This window comes from Puma concolor, chromosome C1 (assembly GCF_028749965.1).
Source record: "Puma concolor isolate L17-30 chromosome C1, mPumCon1.1.hap2, whole genome shotgun sequence".
Classification (NCBI taxonomy): Eukaryota; Metazoa; Chordata; class Mammalia; order Carnivora; family Felidae; genus Puma; species Puma concolor.
Window position 1 is genome coordinate 194,580,776 of NC_141674.1, and position 19,580 is coordinate 194,600,355.

General features: G+C 42.5%; 1 protein-coding gene across 2 annotated transcripts in view; it reads left to right on the top strand.

The window, feature by feature from the left end:
• Positions 1-6,795: 6,795 nt before the first annotated feature.
• Positions 6,796-19,580, top strand: part of CCNYL1 (cyclin Y like 1) — a 35,494-nt gene continuing 22,709 nt past the window's right edge. Inside the window, exons 1-2 of one of the 2 annotated variants that reach the window (XM_086719452.1) lie at positions 6,796-7,390; positions 19,229-19,303. In XM_086719452.1, coding sequence (XP_086575578.1) covers positions 7,165-7,390; positions 19,229-19,303 — 301 coding nt within the window. In that variant the 5' untranslated portion in view covers positions 6,796-7,164. The remainder of the gene's footprint in view (positions 7,391-19,228; positions 19,304-19,580) is intronic. The other variant, XM_086719451.1, reaches the window with a different exon arrangement.

The window sequence follows — 19,580 nt, forward strand, 5'->3', positions numbered from 1 at the left end:
GTTCTGGACGAACTTCCTAACTTTACTTCCAGTAAAGGAACTGGCTTTGAAGGATTTTTTTTTGTTTTAATTGAAGGAATGTTACTCACCACACCTCTCCCTTCCTCCCCCATATTTTTATATTAAATAGTGTTTACCAGAGAAGTGAAACGTGCTGGGATTTATAATTGTGTCTGGGAAAAGGTCTGACTACTAGGAGAGAGCCATGCTGGGAGGCATATCCAACCAGTCCCAGACGCTCCGGCCTTGGCAGGCCAGGCCCCTCATGTGTGAGTGAAGAAGCAGGCTTGTGAGTCATGACACCCAGAAGCAGGGGGAGCCCGGCTGACGGGCCAGAACCGCTGCTTCAGACCTGTGGCCCCAGATGAACCTTCCTGCCCAGCCCCGGTTGCTAGACGCGCTCCAGCTGAGGCCGCAGTGGTCCCGGAGCAGGGATGCCCAGTTCCCACTGTGACCTGCCTGCCTTCCTCACCCACACACTTGAGAGGATTATAAAATAGCCGCCGTTTTTAAACATGCTATCAGGGAACAGAAACTAGACGCAGAGGCACAGAAGAGAATACTAGAGAATACTGAAAAGTAAGGAATCGTTACAGTCGTTCTTGAATTGTGGTTTTTGGTGCTCTCGACTCAACTTTTTCATTCACGCACCCATTCAGTCGTTCTTGAATTGTGATTTTTGGTGCTCTAGACTCAACTTTTTCATTCACGCACCCATTCATTCAAGAAAAGCGTGTGGGACAGTGGCAAGCCAGCCTTCATACTTAGCGCCGGGGATACAAACACCTAAATAAAATAGCTCTGTCTTCAGAGAATGCCTGGTTTAATGGGAAGGAGGGGGAGGACTCAAATAAGAAAACAATATCATACATGCATACATACATGCAATTATCATACATACATAACAATCATCATATGATACAAGGCTGTGTCACGGTAGAGATTTGCAGAAGGTACTAATTACAGTGCAGATGCAGAATTTTACAGCCTTAAGGGAGTCAAAGAAGCTTGGCAGCCAAGCTCCGCTTGATAGAAGCCTCAAAGAATGAGTAGAGGTTTATCAAATGGTCCAGATGGGCCAGCTCTAACACTGTGGCTACCAAGAACAGGGAAGATCGGGTTTGGGCCCTGGCTTCAGCTGTTTTCAGGGGGCTTTTTTGTTTTGTTTTGCCTCTTCTGGACAAAGCACTGACTATATAACTAGAGTATTTTTCCCTCCCAGAGGAGCATTCTATGTTATCTGTATAGTAAATAGAACTGAGCAGAAATAGCTCATGGGGTGTGTGGCATTACTCAAAGAATCACCCTTATAGAAGCCAAGGCTGTTCAGCAGAGGGGCCAAGGCCCTAGTCCCCCCAAAATGCAATTTAAATTGTTCATTTCTTAAGTGCTATTCAAATGTGTCTCCCTCGTGAAAAATTTATTTATTTTGATCGAGTGAGCGAGAGAGAGAGAGAGAGAGAGAATCCCAAGCAGGCTCTGCACCATCAGTGCGGCTCAGGGCTGGCAATGGGGCTCGAATTCACAAACTGTGAGCTCATAAACTGAGCTGAAATCTAGAGTCAGATGCTTCACCAGTTGAGGCACCCAGGTGCCCCCAAACGTGTCTCTTAAGACAAATTTCCTGGCCCCTACATCAATCCAGTTTGCTATCCTAATCCTTTCTGATAGAAGAATTCTAGGGGCGCCTGGGTGGATCAGTCGGTTAAGCGTCCGACTTCAGCTCAGGTCATGATCTCACAGCTTGTGGGTTTGAGCCCCGCGTCAGGCTCTGTACCGACGCTTGGAGCCTGGAGCCTGCTTCGGATTCTGTGTCTCCCTCTCTCTCTGCACCCTCCTCCACTCGAGCTCTCTGTCTCTCAAGAATAAATAAATGTTAAAATTTGAAAAACATTCTAGAGGTGGTACAGGGTGGATCTCGCACTGTGGGGATAAAAATTGATTTGTCTCCACAACAGGCAATGGACTCATCATGAGGAAAAGATCATGCCCTAAAATCTGTGAGTTTTGTTTCCAGGGAACAAACTTGGTTATAAAGACTTCTTTAAACTTTTCCCTGCTGTCAAGTTTAATGAGACTCCTCTTCCTACAGTGTTTCTAATATCAGCTTGATTTTAGGAGGCTGCTGTCAAAAAGGCTACCAGAAGAAACCGAGGGAACACGTGAAATCATTGCAAGAAAAAGGTTCTAACTTCAGTAAACCAATTTGGCCAAGGATTCCATTTTAAGAGTAAAATTGACACATCTTAAAAGCACCAAGACATCACTCAAGTGAAACAAGTGGAAATAGCGAAGCATGGAGATGCCGAGGGAAGAAGTATTGGCAGGATTGGGTAAAAAACAACTGAAAACATTTAATGTATTTATTCATACTCTGCCTTGTTCCAAAGTGGATTTGGCAGTGAGTTTGTCTCCGGGGCACGTGTGGAGGGCAGTTCCCTCCTGAAACTAGTGGAGTGCAGATCACAGGCGGTTGGTTACAGCCTTTGGAGCTAGGGGTAGAGCCGCATCTGCTGTAGAAAACCAGGATCCTGAACGGAGCACTCGGCGGGAGAGAAAGGCTCTTCCAGCCCTACCGGAAGGTGATCTGAGGAAGCACCGCTGTGGGCTAAGATTTTAGATTTCCTATAGCACTTAGACAAATGCAACTGGAAGCAAATAAACCATAGAACGGCAGAGAGGAGAAAAGGCTCCAGGAAGGGCAAAAAGAAACTCCCAGTCTCTTAAAACTGCAGGCCCTTCCTAGAACTTGTCTTAGCGCCCTAATGTTCGGAGTTGTAATCACAGTGGACATTTGGGGCCAGAACTACGTGTCCAATGAACATTAACTGCCCTTAATGGAATGCCAAACTAACACATTTTTAATTTTTTTCAGAGCATCAATTCAAATTAACATTCTTATCTCGACTGACTCACTGGACAGAAAGACACCTGCAGGCTATGAGAAGAGAGAAGGTAGAAGAACTGTTCAGAAGGTGTAGAAAGAGTCAGATGGAAGAGGCACTGGATAGATTACTTAAATATGAATGCCAGCACTATCAAATGCCCTACTTGCTTAAAGATACCGATTATAATTTTCCAAACTCAGAAATGAGAAAAGTCCAGGCGTTCCACATCAAATCAGGTCTAATAATAATTCTTAACATTTTTGTTCACATATGCCGTTGAGAATACGGTGATAAGGGCAGACTCTGCCCAAAGTAACCCTACCTATTACTTACACACAAAATCCTATTCTATATGACCAACTAGTCACAATACTCAAGATGGAATCCAATTAGTCACAATACACATATAATATGTAATCCTAATCACCTGACCACCATAAAATCTTTCTTGTATCTGAGGTAGTTTATTCTATAGTTTAAGCCTCTCTCCACTTTTTTTTCCTCTTAGCTTAAGTCACTATAGAACTCTTTGCATAAGTTTCCATATATGCTTGCAAAGGGATATGAAATTGTATTATGATCTTCCTTGCTTTAAGCTGAGACTTCTCTAATCTTACCTTAAGATTGTAGGGTAGAGTTATCATCCAATGCCCAGTTATTCCCTATGCATTAGTTCCTCAGCTATATGACTACATTTTCTGATCCTTTCATAGAGCTGTGTGTGGCCATATGGCTAAGCTTGAAGTCAATGATATGTAAGTTCTATGCTATATGCATCTTCTTAAAAATCTCCATTCCCTGGGGCGCCTGGGTGGCTCAGTCGGCTGGGCGTCCGACTTCAGCTCAGGTCACGATCTCGCGGTCCGTGAGTTCGAGCCCCGCGTCGGGCTCTGGGCTGATGGCTCAGAGCCTGGAGCCTGCTTCCCATTCTGTGTCTCCCTCTCTTTCTGCCCCTCCCCTGTTCATGCTCTGTCTCTCTCTGTCTCAAAAATAAATAAACGTTAAAAAAAAAATTAAAAAAAAAATCTCCATTCCCTTCCTCCACCCTACTGTTTGGAATAAAGATTCAGTAGTTATTCCTGGGCCATGATTTTGAGGTGTGATGGACAACACTGCTTGTTGACTCTTTTATTGGAAGATACGTTTCATGAGAACAGGAACCTTGTTTATCTTCGTCAAAACAACATCTTCTGTACCTAAAAAGTATGTGGCATGTGGTAACAGCTTAGGTATTGAATGAATAAAATGAATGAATGGGCTTATTCTGAACCCATGTAAAACACTAATCACAAGATATATCCCAAGAGATAATTCAGCCATCAGCAGCCATATGCAAGGTCTCAGGTTATATCACAGAGTCAAACTCTTGCTTAATTCAAATCACATTACTATTCTTTGCTTCCCTTTTCTCCATCATCGGAGGATGGTTTTTTCTTAATGTACCCCTTAACCATACATCTCCCTCTAACTGCTACTGCATGTCTATTCTCAGTCAAAATGTTTAGGAAAAGAAGCTCTCACTTGGGGTCTTCACTTTCTCAACTCCTATTCATTTCTTTGCCCACTGCCGGCCACCGGGCTCACAACACATCCCCAATCACCCAGTTGCCATAACCCATGGCATTTGTAGTTTTCCCACACTTGACTCTTCAGGGAATTGCTTATTGCTGCCTACTGACCAGGCACTGTTCTAGATGCAGCCATTGCAGATATGAGAGGCAGATGTGAGCCCCCCTGCCCCCCCCCCACACCTCATGGAACTCACCTGATCAATCAGTCTTTTCTGATTAGTGCTCAGGTCCTTGGACTTCACTGCTCACCTTTGCAGGTTTCACTTAAATGCCACTTAAATCTCTCTATTCACCTAGTTTGCCTTTTTAACAAATCTTTAAAATTATACACATCTTCTCAAGACCATCGCTTCTGTACCCATGGGTTCATTACTTTCTATATGTTCTAACGACAATACAATTGTAAATAGTTTTTCATTTAACAGTTTTGTTTTACATAAAATGCGCCATTTGTTAAAACCGTAGATTCCAAGCTGTTCTATGAAAGTAACCACCAGGAAATGTTATATTCTCAGCATGTCAACTTTAGGAAATCTCCCCAATTACTTTTTGGGAGGTTGAATATGTGTGTAATTTTTGAAAATGTAAGTTGGGATATCACAAAACAGACTTAGTCAAAAGAGCTATAGATCCAACTTTCCCCCGGAGAGCTCCATTTGGATGTTCCACTTCATAGGGCAAAGATTATCTTCCTCCTCAAACCTATTGCTCTTTCTGTGCTCTCTCTCTGGGAAAAAGTCACCGCTCTCTATCCAGTCCTCAAAGCCAGAATCCTAGCAGCCATTTCTGCCTCCCCTCTTCACTTCTCCCTCCATACCCAGTCATCATTTCAATTCTACCTCCCCAAAGATCTCAAGTCCTTTCCCCCCACTTCAGTCACTGCCACTGCCTTCTCTCCTAGTTCAACATAAAGTCTCTGAATTGGTCTTGCATCCTTCAGTCCTTATTGTTGGGAGTGACCTCATGACAAACCATCTGATAGTGACACGCCAGCTTCCTATTACTCAATCGTCTTGTGTTTTCAGGGTAAAAATCCATCCTCTTTCCCCCAGCATGTACTTTGGGGTCAGTTAGATCTAGGTTTGAACCCCAGGTACAAGCACTTTCCAGGAGCGTGACCTCAGACAATTGGACTCTCTGAGCCTTTGTTTTGTCATCCCTGAGAGCTCACTGAGGGCCCGAAGGTTTCCCACATGCAGTGACAGGCACATGGGAGAGAATGTTGAGTGAAGGGAAAACATTTACAAATCTACACTAAAAAAAAATTGTCCTCCCTTAAATAAATATCCTGATATACAGTGTCACTTCCTCTCAAGTTTTACTTCTACCTTTATTTTCTGGTAATCACAATAAGGTGCCTGTGGGCATCCACAATATCTGGGCTCAAATCCCGGCCCCACACCTGAGCAATCACTTGGCCTTGGGAATGTTAATTCGTCTCACTTTCTTCCCTAAAATCTGTGAAAGGATTGTTGTCGAGGGTTAAACGGGTACCTACCTAACTTGGAATGGGGTTGGGCGCGCTATTAGCTAAGCACTACCCAAATGTTAACTATCATTATCATCATCTCCATCAGGTCAGGACCGTGCCACCTCACTCTGTGGGTCTCAATTTTGTATGAGAAAATCGTGCTTCATGGGTTGTTGGCCAAAGAAGGGAAATCTGGAAACTCCTGCCATCAAAGGGGGAAGCAGAGGGGAGAAAAGCGATTCGGTGAAACCCAGCGTTTCACCTGGGACGAGTTCGTTCCTTATTTTAGTGAGAAAGAAGTGAAGGGTGACGTGTCCTCGGGTCTCATTCAAGACACAAAGCCACAGCGCTCTACTGAGAGGAGGACCAGGGCTCCGGGGGTTGCTGTGGTCAAGTTGCAGGCGAAAACTAACGTTTGGAAGGCAAGAGAGGAGGAGCGTTTAGTTACAAAAATGGTTCAACAATTCGGGGGGAACTAAGTTCGGTGGCCGATCAAATGAGTCAGCTGTCACACCCGGTGAAATCGAGTTGCTAACGGAATCGGCTCTTTACTAACGAGACTTTCTACAACGCCCACCGACCCGGGACGGCTTAGAGTAACTAACGCCCGGTGCGCTTCCCACGGGACCGGAAAGCTCCGGGCTGCGCGAGATGAATGGAAACCGGAGTCGGCGGCGCGCCGCGCGGGGGGCGGAGCAGCCGCGGGGCGGGGCGGGGGCGGGGCACTGTGAGTCACGTGCCTCCGCTCCGAGGCGGGCGCGTGGAGGGAACTCTGGGTGTGATTGGTCCCTCGTAACCAGGTGACCGCAGAATGTGTTCCGGTTGGCAGGCGCCAGCCAGGCCAGCGGACGGCAGTCGGGAGGTGGTGGCGGAAGGAGGAGGAGCTCCGACCGCGCTCTCTGCCGGCAGTGGCTGCGCCTCTCAGCGCTCGTCGGGTCCCCACCCCTTTTAAATAAGCCGGGCTGGTCGCCGCCCTCACAGACTAGTTGGCTCGGGGGAGGCGGCGGCGGCGGCGGCGGCGCGGCGGCGGGGGTGCGGCCGGGGCCGGAGCCCTGCCCGGGGCCCGGCGGCGGGGCGTACCGGCGGGCAGCGGGCGAGGCCGCGCCTGCATGCGCGGCACAGCCCCGGCGTAGCCCGGGGCTGCCGGTGCCGACCGCGCCATTGTTGGGGGAGGGGGCAGCTGCTGAGCGCGGCGGAGTCGGGGGCGAGCGCAGGCGAGGAGTGGAGGCGCCCCATGGGGACCACGCTGACCTGTTGCGTGTCCCCCAATGCCAGCCCCAAGGTGGGCAGGCGCACGGGGCCGGTGGAGGCAAACTACGAGTCTGAGGTCTACGAGGCGGCGGCCGGGGACGCGGTGGCAGTATCCCCGGAGCCTGCTGCCGTGGAGCCCGCCGAGTTGGATTTCGGAGCCGGCGAGGGCCACCACCTGCAGCACATCAGCGACCGGGAGATGCCCGAAGGTGAGGAGGAGGCGGGGCCCTCTTGTCCCTCTCGGGGGCCGGTGCTGTCCGCTCTCTGGCGGACCGCTGGCCTGCGCCCCCCCCCCCCCCGGGGTCCCCCGGGACCGAGCCGCCGCCTTGGGCTCCTTCCTGCCCGGAGCGGGCTTTCTCAGGGCTGGGCGCCGGGGATGAAGGCTGGCTCTGCCTGGCGTCCCCATCCTTTCTTCTTTCCCCGTCGTGTCCGGCCAGTTTCTCTCCCTCTTCCCTGCCCGAACGCCTAGTTCTTTCCCGTATTCTCGTTTCCCAGCGCGGCCTGAGACCGTCCAGTCCGCAGCCCTTTCCTGTTTGGGGGTCTCCTGGACGTCTCCGGAGACTTTATAAAGACTCTTTTGGTATACGCGCTCCCCTTTCTCGGTGGAAATGTAAATACCCCAACTTGGGAGTATCCATCTCATCTGCCTATCCTTACCTAAGTAAAGGGACCAAGTAAGGGCCTGATGGTACCCTTCCTCCTACCACTAAGGTAGTTGACACGCGGGACGATTCGGACGAATTGTAGGAAATTCAAAATAGAGAATGGCCTGTGGAAGTCTATGCGGTGTTCTTAAGTAGGCTGTTTCCAGTAGCCTCGATGGAAACTGCCTAATTCTAACTATAGTTTGAAGACGGAAGGAAAATGATGGCAGAAGAGACTTGAACTCATTGTGAACAGTGTGAAATGTTACTGCCAGGGCTGCGAGAATGTAGTTTTTTGTTTCTTGTTTTCCTTTTACTGAACGGAGAACCCAGGGAGTTTAAAATTCCCACTTTGGCACAAAAGTGTCTTCTGCCCTATCTCAGTGATTTAACAGACTTAACTTACATGCTGCCAGTTCTAAAAATGAGCGGGGCAGTGGTTCATGAGGCTATTGGTAGAAAGTTTCCAAAGAGAAAAAAACCATAAATTTAGACCTTAATTTGTAACATAAACTTTGGCAGTTAAAGTGTCAGATCTTGTACAGAATGTTTGTCTCCATGGCTCCCTCTCCTTCCTCCCCCCTCCTGCCAATAGAATCCTGTTCAACTTTAAGAATGTTGGGGTAAAAGTTCTTCAGACTAAACGGTTGGGGGAGGGGGGAGGGCAAAGAGGAAGTGTTTGATTTTTGCCTCTGGAATTTTGGAAAGGGAGGACTAGGTAAAAATAATTCTGAGTAACAACGTGGCTCTTTAATAACCATGTGGCTCTTTAATGAGTCTTATGTTCTTTGAAGTAGAAAACATTGTATCATAAAGATGTGAAAGCCCCATTAGCCCATTCGTTTCATTTAAATGTCACAGCTTATAGAGGAAATGTCTTACAGCTCTTTTTCTACTTAATCTTCAGCGGGGCTCTTAAGAATTATAATAATTAAGCCTGTGGATTCACCCATATGAGGGACATGGCTTTGTAATGGGGAAGTACTGCTTTTTCAGAACATTCAAATATTGTAAAAGAATGAACAAATTAAATGAATTAATTGGACGTTTAAACACAAAGCATGTGAATACTTGTGAAAACTTCTATTCTGCTTGGTGTTGAAAGGTAAGCTTCTGAGTGATTTTACAAACTAGTTAGTAGATGGGTAGTGTTGGATGAGAGACCAAATGGGACCTTTACATAATTCTTTTAAGATTTACAGCACATTTTCATGTCAATCTCATTTGGCCCTTCCGACTACAAATAAGCCTGCAGGTTTTCTCCCCATGTTGCTAATGAGGAAAGAGAGACCCAGAGATGGGCAATGACTGTGTAACACAACTACTAAACAGAAGAGACTGACATGGAGGTGACAGATAGCTGGGTTCAGCTCTTGTACAGCTCTCATAGTCAGCTCTCACCTTATTTATACATAAGGTAGACCTATCCCAACGTAGTCATCATGATTGTTTCCATTCAAGGTTGATTGTTCACAACTGAAAGCAGCTTTTACCTCTCTCCTGTCTGTACATTCATTACAATAGGTAAGACTAGATAAAAGCGGAAGTCATGAGCCTAGATTAACCTGTCAGGGAAACGGGTTGATGCATTTTAAAGAGTTTGTTCTGGTGACCTCAAATTGAAGCCAGGAATACGCTGGACAGAGGAACGTTAGGAAAAGCAGATGAGAAGGATGACTGGGAGGCTTAGTTGGTTAAGCATCTGACTCTTGGTTTTAGCTCAGGTCATGATCTCATGGTTTGTGAGTTCAAGCCTCACATAGGGCTCTGTGCTGACAGTGTAGAACCTGCTTGGGATTCTCTCTCTCCCCCTCTCTCTCCGTTCCTCCCCTGCTTGTGCCCCCTCCCTCTCAAATAAGCTTAAAAAAAAAAAAAAGCGGATGAGGTAAGGTACCTTAAGCATAGGACTGTAAGGAGTATTAAACCAAAAAAGTTAAAGAAAAAAGTTTGTAAGTATAGAATTTACCCTTTATGTTTAACGTGATAGTTAAAATTTCATTTCAATTTGTCTTAAAATTTTCTTTGAAATTCAATAAAGTGATAAGAGAACTCCTAATTTCAGCATTTGCCTATTAGATTTCCATAGAAACAAGGTCAGAACACTAACTCTAAAGTGCAGGCACATTGAAAGTTTGCTTTTAATGTCTTTATTTCAGAAAATTTTATATCAGTTTCCCTGGAAACTAAGAAATACCTACTTAGATATAAAGCATTTTGGCTTTTCTATGATGAAGAATTTATTTACTTCATTTCTTAGACAAAAGTCATCCATAGATAATGCTGTGCCTTGTTTTTCTCAAACATTTCAGAAAAATGTGATTTCTTCAAACCTTTTCAAAGAAATATTCTAAGAACCTAGCATAGATTTCAGATAGACTCAAAAGAATTTTTCTAGGTGCACCTGGGTGGCTCAGTCGGCTAAGCATCCCACTCTTGGTTTCTGCTCAGGTCATGCTCTTGTGGTTTGTGAGTTTGAGCCCTGCTTTGGGCTCTGTGCTGGTAGTGCAGAGCCTGCTTGGGATTCTCTCTCTTTCTGCTCCTCCACTGCTCACTGTCTGTGTCTCTTGCAAAATAAACAAACATTGAAAAAAGATTAAAGAATATCTCCACTACCTTGCCTTTACCTAACCCTGTATCTACTCTAACTGGTGTATCAATGACACAAAATAAGATACTGAAGTCCTATTATCCAATTTTATTGTTACTTACCAACTTTTCATACAGTCTTCTATGTTCTGACCTTACAGGCCTCACTGATTTGCTGGCCAGAGTGCTCTCTGAAGTGACCCCTTCTTCCCCCTTCCCCCGAGGAGTGAGTAGGGAAGGAATTGGCAATATGATGTGGAAAAACCTCTGAGCAACGGATCTTTCCTCTTTCCAGTAGCTATTTTAAACCCTCCTTTTTTTTGTTTTTTTGGTTTTTTTTTTTTTGGCTTTTTTAATTTTTTTTTTTTTTTCAACGTTTATTTATTTTTGGGACAGAGAGAGACAGAGCATGAACGGGGGAGGGGCAGAGAGAGAGGGAGACACAGAATCGGAAACAGGCTCCAGGCTCTGAGCCATCAGCCCAGAGCCCGACGCGGGGCTCGAACTCACGGACCACGAGATCGTGACCTGGCTGAAGTCGGACGCTCAACCGACTGCGCCACCCAGGCGCCCCTTTTTTGGCTTTTTTAAATGACAATAAGCATTTGATATAAAAGATTTAGAAAATATAAAAAAGTCATTCACTTAGAATATCCAGAACTTTTATTAATATTTTGGCATTTACTCTTCCTAAATGTGCTGTATGTATGTAAACATAACATTTGGTTTATTTAACAAAAATGAGCTAACTCTTCATGTACTGCTGTATAGCATTTTGTTTTAAAGGAAAGCAACGACCTAAAGCTCCTAGCACTGTGCTTGATGCCTAGAGAACACTCTAGGATATATTTCCGTGCAGCTGCACGTAGCTCAACTACATGCCTTTTCATAACTGTGTAGTGTACTGTTGAATGGTGGGAGCAGCATTCATTTACCTACCCCTTATGGTTGGGCATCTTTTATAGTAAAACAGTATACAATCCCATTATTATGCTTTATTCAGGGGGCACAGATAAAAACTGGTGCATTGTACCTCCCTTTAGAATTCAGATGGTATATGGAAATTAAGTCTTATGACTTAATTAAGTCTGCAGGATGAGTCCTTTTGTAGGTAAAGTAGTTTAACACTAAATGTCCTTATACTGAATTACAGTTACCATTGGTTTTTCACTGGATGTTAGAATTCCTCTTTTAGATTTTTGTGGTTCTTGGTAGCCTGTCTTGTGTCTTTAATTCTGAATAACTACTACGCTAAGAGATCTGAAAGTAATGCCAGTCTAAGATGACTAATCAAAAGAAGCATTAGAAGAAATCTTAGTAGAGATGGGAAAATAGGAAGAAACTTAACTGGTTTGGGGTACACTGAAACAGATGTTTATTGGGCACTGTTCCAGATGCTGGGCAGCCGGTGGTATACATGACAAAGCCCCTACCCTAACTCCTTACATTCTGGAAGGACCTAGGGGCAGACAGCACATGAATAATAAAGAATGTCAGGTAGTGAGGTACTGAAAGAAAGCCAAGGATGGGAGGGCAGTTTTACTTGAAGTGGTTAAAGACGGCTGTTCTCAAGTGACAAGTACACAGCCTTAAAAGTGAGGGGGAGCTGTGGGAGGGTGTAGGACAGGAGGCTTCCTTGCAGAGGTCCTCAGTTGGGAATATGCTTGGTGCAAGCAAAGGACAGAAAGACATGGACTGGCTCCAGAGTGAGAGGGATGCTATGAGAAATGCCGTGGGTTAAGACCTTGTATGCCTATTGGGCCTTGACTAAAAAACACGGATCTTCGTTTAGTTGTAATGGGAAACCAATGGAGGATTGTATGTGGGGGAATGATGTTAATTCTTAAAAAAAAAAAAAAAAAAAAAAAAAAGAAAGAAATAAGAAAGAAAAAGAGACTAGCTACTGTGTGAGAATGTGTAATGCAGGCATGGGTTGGAGTCAGGGAGAGCAGGTAGAAGGCTGATGCAGTAGTTTAGGTGAGAGCCAACAGTGAATTGAACAGAAGATAAGGGTCTAAAATATAGGCCGACTTAAATTAAGTGAATTTAAAAGGCAGCAAACGTATGGATGGGCAAGTCACAGAAAAAGAAATGCAGATAACCTTTAAACATTTTTACGCATAGAAGAAATGTGAAATAAAACTATACTGTAGTTTCTCTCCTGTTGGGAGAAAATCCATTGATGCTACATTCTTTGGTGAGGCTGTGAAGAAATAATCATGTATTGCTGGTGAAAATGCAAAGTGGTTTGACCCCGTGAAAGAGAAATTGGCACAATCTCACAACACTGCAGGTACATTAAATCCAGCAATCCTACTCTAAGGAATTTATTCTGAAGATATACCCCACAGATATGAAACCACATATTCACAAAGGTTTTGTTGCATTATTTTCAAAAGCAAAATATCGTTAGTACCTTGTATGTCCAGTAAGGGGCTAGTAAAATCAAGTGTTGCATCTACATAGTAGATAGCTATGGAGCTGTAAAAAAAAGATCAAGGTCTGTCTTCACTGCTATGAAGTGATCTCCAGGATATGTTACATGAAAAAAACAAGGAGAGGACATACAGTAATCTGCATGACAGAAGCAAGAGAAATGCATATTTGCTTAAAGAAACCAGAATCAATGAGAGAAATTCTTACTGATTGTGTGAGTATTATTCCTTTCCCTTTAGTGGCAGCCAAAGCACATATTTGCTTAAGATGATATTTGGGTATGAGTAATGAGTGGACATTTCATACACTTTCCAGTGAAATGCTAAATATTCACTTTTTGCTTTTGAGTTCATTTGTGAAAGCTTTGCCATTTATTGTGCTTTAGATGATATATAGATTGCTCTTACATTTCTTTTGCTCCTCACAAAGTTGAGTTACATAGTATAGGAATGATATGTTTTACACATGAGAAGACCGGCTTTGAGAGGTATAAATTGAGTTGTCCCAGTTTTAACAATGAGACAGTAGATCAGGAATGTAAATTAAAGATACGTGGTCTATAGGATTAGAATTTATTGAATGACTCATCATGCAGGCTACTGTGGGATACTATTTTTTTTTTTTAAGAGTTTATTTTTTTTTTAATTTTTTTTTTTTCAACGTTTATTTATTTTTGGGACAGAGAGAGACAGAGCATGAACGGGGGAGGAGCAGAGAGAGAGGGAGACACAGAATCAGAAACTGGCTCCAGGCTCTGAGCCATCAGCCCAGAGCCTGACGCGGGGCTCGAACTCCCGGACCGCGAGATCGTGACCTGGCTGAAGTCGGACGCTTAACCGACTGCGCCACCCAGGCGCCCCAAGAGTTTATTTTTAAGTAATCTCCACACCCAGCATAGGTCTCAAACCTACAACCCCGAGATCAAGTGTCACATGCTCTATACTGAGCCAGCTAGGTGCCTCTGTATACTACTTTTTTTCCTCACTCTTTTGTGCATGTGTGTACTAAAATAATTTAAGCTTTAGAATTAAAATATTAACATTGCACAATGTAAAATGAAATAGAGGTAACTTGCAACCCAGAAATGTACTTAAAAGTTCAGGAAACTGAGAAAAAATACTCTTTAGAAATATATAAAGGAAGAAAGGTGTACTTCACTGTATGAAATGTCACATCTCAGAGTCACCAAACCATGGGTTGAGGATTAAAACAAGGCAAGACTGAGAAGCAAGGTAGAGTCAGGTACAGTAGTTTGAAAGCCAGAGTTAGAAGGATTGTCAGAGGCTAGGAAGTGGAAGGAGAGCTCAAGCAAGGAGTAGATTGGGGGATGCGGGAACACGCTGTGTGCCCTCTGGTGACGCAGGCCAGCTCAAGGCCATACGGTAGAAATTACCTGACTGGGGTGGAAAAGTGTGGACTCAGATAAAATCATCAGTGTACATGGCAATTGTAAGACTTGAAATGTTTTTGTTAATGGGCCATAAAATGAATGCACGTACAGTATAAGGATGATAGTGTAGTTCAGTAAATGCAGGAAGCCTTAAGTGAACAGGTACCCAGCGGTTAGCCCAGAAACTGCTGACATCATCTATTTTAATTGGTATATATTGAAATCAATATATTGAAATCAATTGCTTTGTGAAATATGCTGCTCTGTCAGGTCGTTTCCTGGTCACTGCCTTCTCCCTCTAATATTTTGACAAGGAAAAATCATTTACTGACAGTTTCTAGTTGCCTAATTTTGCCACATTTAGCCTCTAATAACGCATTTCCTTTATTCTAAGTTGCCTGTGTTTTCACATTTTTAACATCTGTGCGTTGTATAACTGATAGAATCTTAGGGGAAAAGCAGTATTGGATGTCAATGGTTTTACAGATTTCCTTTGTATTTATATTAAGACCCAAGTTTAATTTTTTTCTGAAGTTCTACTTTTCCTGCTTCAACCTGTCATGCTGTCAAATTAAGTTGCAATTTAAATTGATTTAAAAAAAAAGTGATGGGTATTAAAATACAATTTTAATCATAACCTCTAATCATGAACTCAGGAATATTTCTCTTAGGTTAAAAACATTCGTGGGGCGCCTGGCTGGCTCAGTCTGAAGAGCATGTGAGTCTTGATCCTCGGGGTCATGGGTTCAAGCCCCACATTGGGTGTGGAGATTACTTAAAAAATTCTTAGAGGCGTCCAAAGAGATAATTTTGGGCCAGATTCGCATACAAGATGTATAGTAATTTCATGCCATCTCTCTCACTGCGTGTGCTTGCATGAATATGTGAGTGCATGTTGGTGGGAGGTGGTAATGCTTTGCTTAATAGTTGGCAGTATGACCTTTGTGATAGTATGATTTTGCATAGTTAGGTGCTTGAGAAGACAGTAATGGACAGCACGGAAATGTGTGTGCGTATCTGAGTTTACAGTCTAGTGGCTTAAATATCCATTCTATAAAGTAGCAATGTGGTTTTTGTCATTAGCAAAAAGTGCAGGTTATATAGACAACTGTCGCAGGCTAGAGACAGAAGGTTACTATTTTCCGAAAACCTCATGCAGACTGACAACATCAGGGTCTTAGTAGGTGTAATACATACAGTATATACAAATCATAGCAACTCACCAAAGTGGCAATAGCACTGTTAACTGTGGGGAAAATAGTCAAACTGTGTAATCAGAGAAATGCAAATTAGAGACTGTGGACTTCCTCATTTTTATCAGTAGGAATCTTTTCTTTCAAGTAATCAAAGCCAGGGTAGGAGCTGAAACTGGTAGAGTTGATAGCATTATACACTAATATCCCTCCCTCCCCCCCCCTTCTTTAGAAAGCAACTCAGCAATACATTGAGCCATGACAATGATCTAAACTTGTGGCCCCTCATCCTATTTTGGAGATCTTTCCTAAGGAGATAAAAAACAAAATTTTTTTTTAAAAACTTTGTATATGAAGATTTCCCTCATAATATAAGAAGTTTGTAAGCACCTAAACCCTAAGAATAGGGATTGGCTAAGTAAAGTATAGGAATAATACTTGGTAGGCCATTGTATATACATTAAACAATAAATATACTGGAATGGGGTAAAGATCACTTGTCAATAACAAAATAGGACATAAATGGTACACTGATTACAGTTGTTTTTCTTTTTAAAGAGTATAAGTAACAAAGTAATGGTTGTGAGTTTATGAGTAATTTTTAAACAAAGTATTATTTTGACTCTTGTAAATTTTTGTTCATGATATTTGTTAAAGGAGTGAGCAAGTGACTTTTATCTATTTGCACCTTTAATGTGATCATCATTACTGCCGATTAACCAGATCCCTTTCAGTGACAAATTAAAATTGATCTTAAAATTTTTTAAAAACAATATTGACTCCTATAACCAGAGTTCATGGAGTAAACTGGGTACCTCTTGACCCAGGAATTAAATGGCCTTCTTAGAACCTGTCTCAGTTCTGCTCTCTTCTCTTGATATCTCCTAGCAAGGTCCCCCTCCCCCAATGATAGCAAAGGAAACATGGGACAGCTCCAAGCTAGCTGGGAGCCCACAGCTTGGCCTTGCTCAGTGGTTCTTTGGAAGTCCCAGGGCACGTGCCACCCTAGAACTCTAGGTGGAGTAGGGGCAGTGCCAGTTTCCTTCTTGTCGCTTGGGCTAATTTTGCTTTGTTCCTGCATGTTGCCATTTCTTTTATCCCAGCTCTTGATTTTTGTACTTAGATCGGTAGTAGAACATCTTGGTTTGGGGTGTGTGTACATGTGTAGCCTGCTTCTTCTCCTTTGATTCTGGTACTTCTTTTTCCTGGATTTAATTTTTTTTAACTTAAAAAATTTTTTTTTGAGTTTATTTACTTTTGAGAGAGAGAGAGAGAGAGAGAGCACGAGGGAAGGGCAGAGAGAGGGGGAGAGATAGAACCCCAAGCAGACTCTGCACTGTCAGCATGGAGCCCGATGTGGGACTTGAACTCATGACCTGAGCCAAAACCAAGAGTTGGATGCTTAACCAGCTGAGCCACCCAGGCACCCCTAATTTTTTTTCCTAATTTTTAAAAATGTTTATTTATTTTTGAGAGAGAGGGAGGTGCAGAATCAAAGCAGGCTCCATCCAGGTTCTGAGCTGTCTGCATGGAGCCTGATATGGGGCTCAAACCCACGAACTGTGAGATCATGACCTGAGCCGAAGTCGGATACTTAATTGACTGAGCCACTCAGGTGCCCCCCCATTGAAAAGATTTAATTAAACTTTTGTGGTGCCATAGGCACTGATACATAGTATGTTTACTTCTGCAAACATTGCTGTTTATTTTTTGGATTCAAATGCAGTATATTTGCTTTCTTTTTGGTAGGAAGTTGGTCATGAACTCTTTTGGAAGCTTTAGGTTAGAGGCAGCTGTGAGAGTCTTTGTCGCTTTGAGCACAGCTGAATTCATTTATTTTCCCAATAGCTGACACTGTCTCATTTTTCAAATATGTGAAAAAAGTTTAATTTTTATGGGTCTTTTACATAAAAATGTTGAATTGTTTCTCCAAAAGCAGTTTTAACAAACTTCAAATTCAGTGAAGGAATTTCCATGAAGAACAAAGCTATGTTTAGCTATGTAAATTTCTAGTGCTGGCAGCACCATTAAAATGGATGGTTCAGATTCCTGTTAAACCAGGAAGTCCCAAATGATGTTTGTGCAAGATTCTAACTATATTACTTGGAGGAAAAAAGGATTCTAGGTAGATAAATTTTATGAAATGCTGAATTAGACAGGATTCACTGTAAGAATGATTAGTTTTTAATATATCATTGGACATTTTGATTCTCTAGTAGCCACAGATAGTGTTTAAAGAAAAAAAAATTTTAATATTTTATTTTATTTTTTGAGAGATGGAAGGAGACAGAGCATGAGCAGGGTAGGGGCAGAGAGAGGGAGACACAGAATCTAAAGCAAGCTCCAAGCTCCAAACTGTCAGCACAGAGCCCGATGCGGAGCTCAAACCCACCAACGCGGGATCATGATCTGAGACAAAGTCATATGCTCAAAAAAAAAATTTTTTTTTTGATTGGACTGCCAACACCCCTTTTAAAAACAGAACAATTATTATGTGGTTTCTTAACCATACTCTGTCAGGATCTTGGTCCAGTTTCTTACAAGATTGACTAAATGCTTTGAGATGGACATTGCTGAGTGTCAATAAAGTTTTGTGGGTTTTATTTTTCCTTTTTAAGAGAATTTTGAGTGGTTCTTACAAAGGTTGTTGCAATATGAAAGTCATTTATTTGATAGAAATATCAAGCTGTCTTGTCAAACACAATGAAGTAACCCAAAAATATATTTCAGAGCTTAAAAAGAGCAAAGATTATATGGAACCAGACAAAACCTATTTGTGCATTTCCTATTTCTTGCTCAAACTGCTTTGCTTACCAGACTGTCACTAAACATCTTGAGGAAATTCAGGGATCATTTTATTCGGAATCTTAGACACACCGGAGGTTTTTTGTTTTGTTTTGTTTTTTATATGACAACTTTGTTTCCCAAATGGTGGCAAACCTTGTTCTATGAAAATTCAAGGACCTGTTTTTGTATTCTTGCATGAATAGAGAGACTTTTTCCCACCTTGGTGCAGGATGGACTATAGACAGACATACCTTTTACATAGGCATGGGAAAAATTTTTTACAAGTAGCCTCATGATCTGCTCCAGAAAGTACTCTTATTGAAGCCCCAAATGAATCATGCAGCATGGACAGAAGAAGCAAGAGTTTGGCTTTAGAAATCAAGGGCAAAAGTTGAAAACCACTTGCTATTATGGAAGTGTACCTCAAAGATGAGAACATTGAACCTTGTATACATACAGTCCTCTTAATTCTACCTGTGTATAGCTCCCTACATAAACCACAGCTAATTCAGTGAGTTCATTTGTTGAATGGAGTTAGAATTAGCCATTTGATTATCTGAGGAACACAAGCTTGCCAAAAGCAACTTGTTTGGTTTTGGCACATTTGATATATTGAGCTGGTATCTGACAGTAATTAGCCACAGCATAACTTGCTTCTTGGGACTGTTTCTAGAATATGCTGTTAATATCAGCTTAAAGGATGGTAATGGGATTTTTAGTAAGTAGGAGGGGGAAGGCACATATTTCGTCTAAAATTTGCATAGGTTATTTAGGTGCAAGTTAGAATAAAAGTCTAAGACAGAGCCTGGTTTTATTCCACATGTGTGGAGAGATTCTACAATTTTGCAGTGTCCTGGTATATTTTTTATATTGTTCCTGTTACTAAAATTGGCTTTTTGTCATTACTAAAAACTCTTCCCAAGACTGCTAAGTGATTCAAATTGATGTGTAGCTATTTTTAAAATCATGTCTTTTTCTACTCAAACCATCATACGTTTTCTTCCTATACAGACTTAGCTTTGGAATCAAACCCTTCTGACCATCCAAGGGCAAGCACAATTTTCCTGAGCAAATCTCAAACGGATGGTAAGACAGTATTTTTTTTTCTTCTGAAAAAAAGATTGAAAACCGTCTTTGTTTTGTGTATTATAGAAGGAACCTAGAAGAACTCATACGTTGGTTTAAGTGTTTCACTTTTTCATGTATTCACTTATTTTAATATGTGATTATATACTTTCGTTGTCACTGATTTAGTTAGCAGAACACGTGGACTGTTCACACATTTGCCACCTCTTTATCAACACAGTCAGTTGACCACATGATTTAGATGTGGTCTAACTCATACCACTTTGTCTTTTTCCCC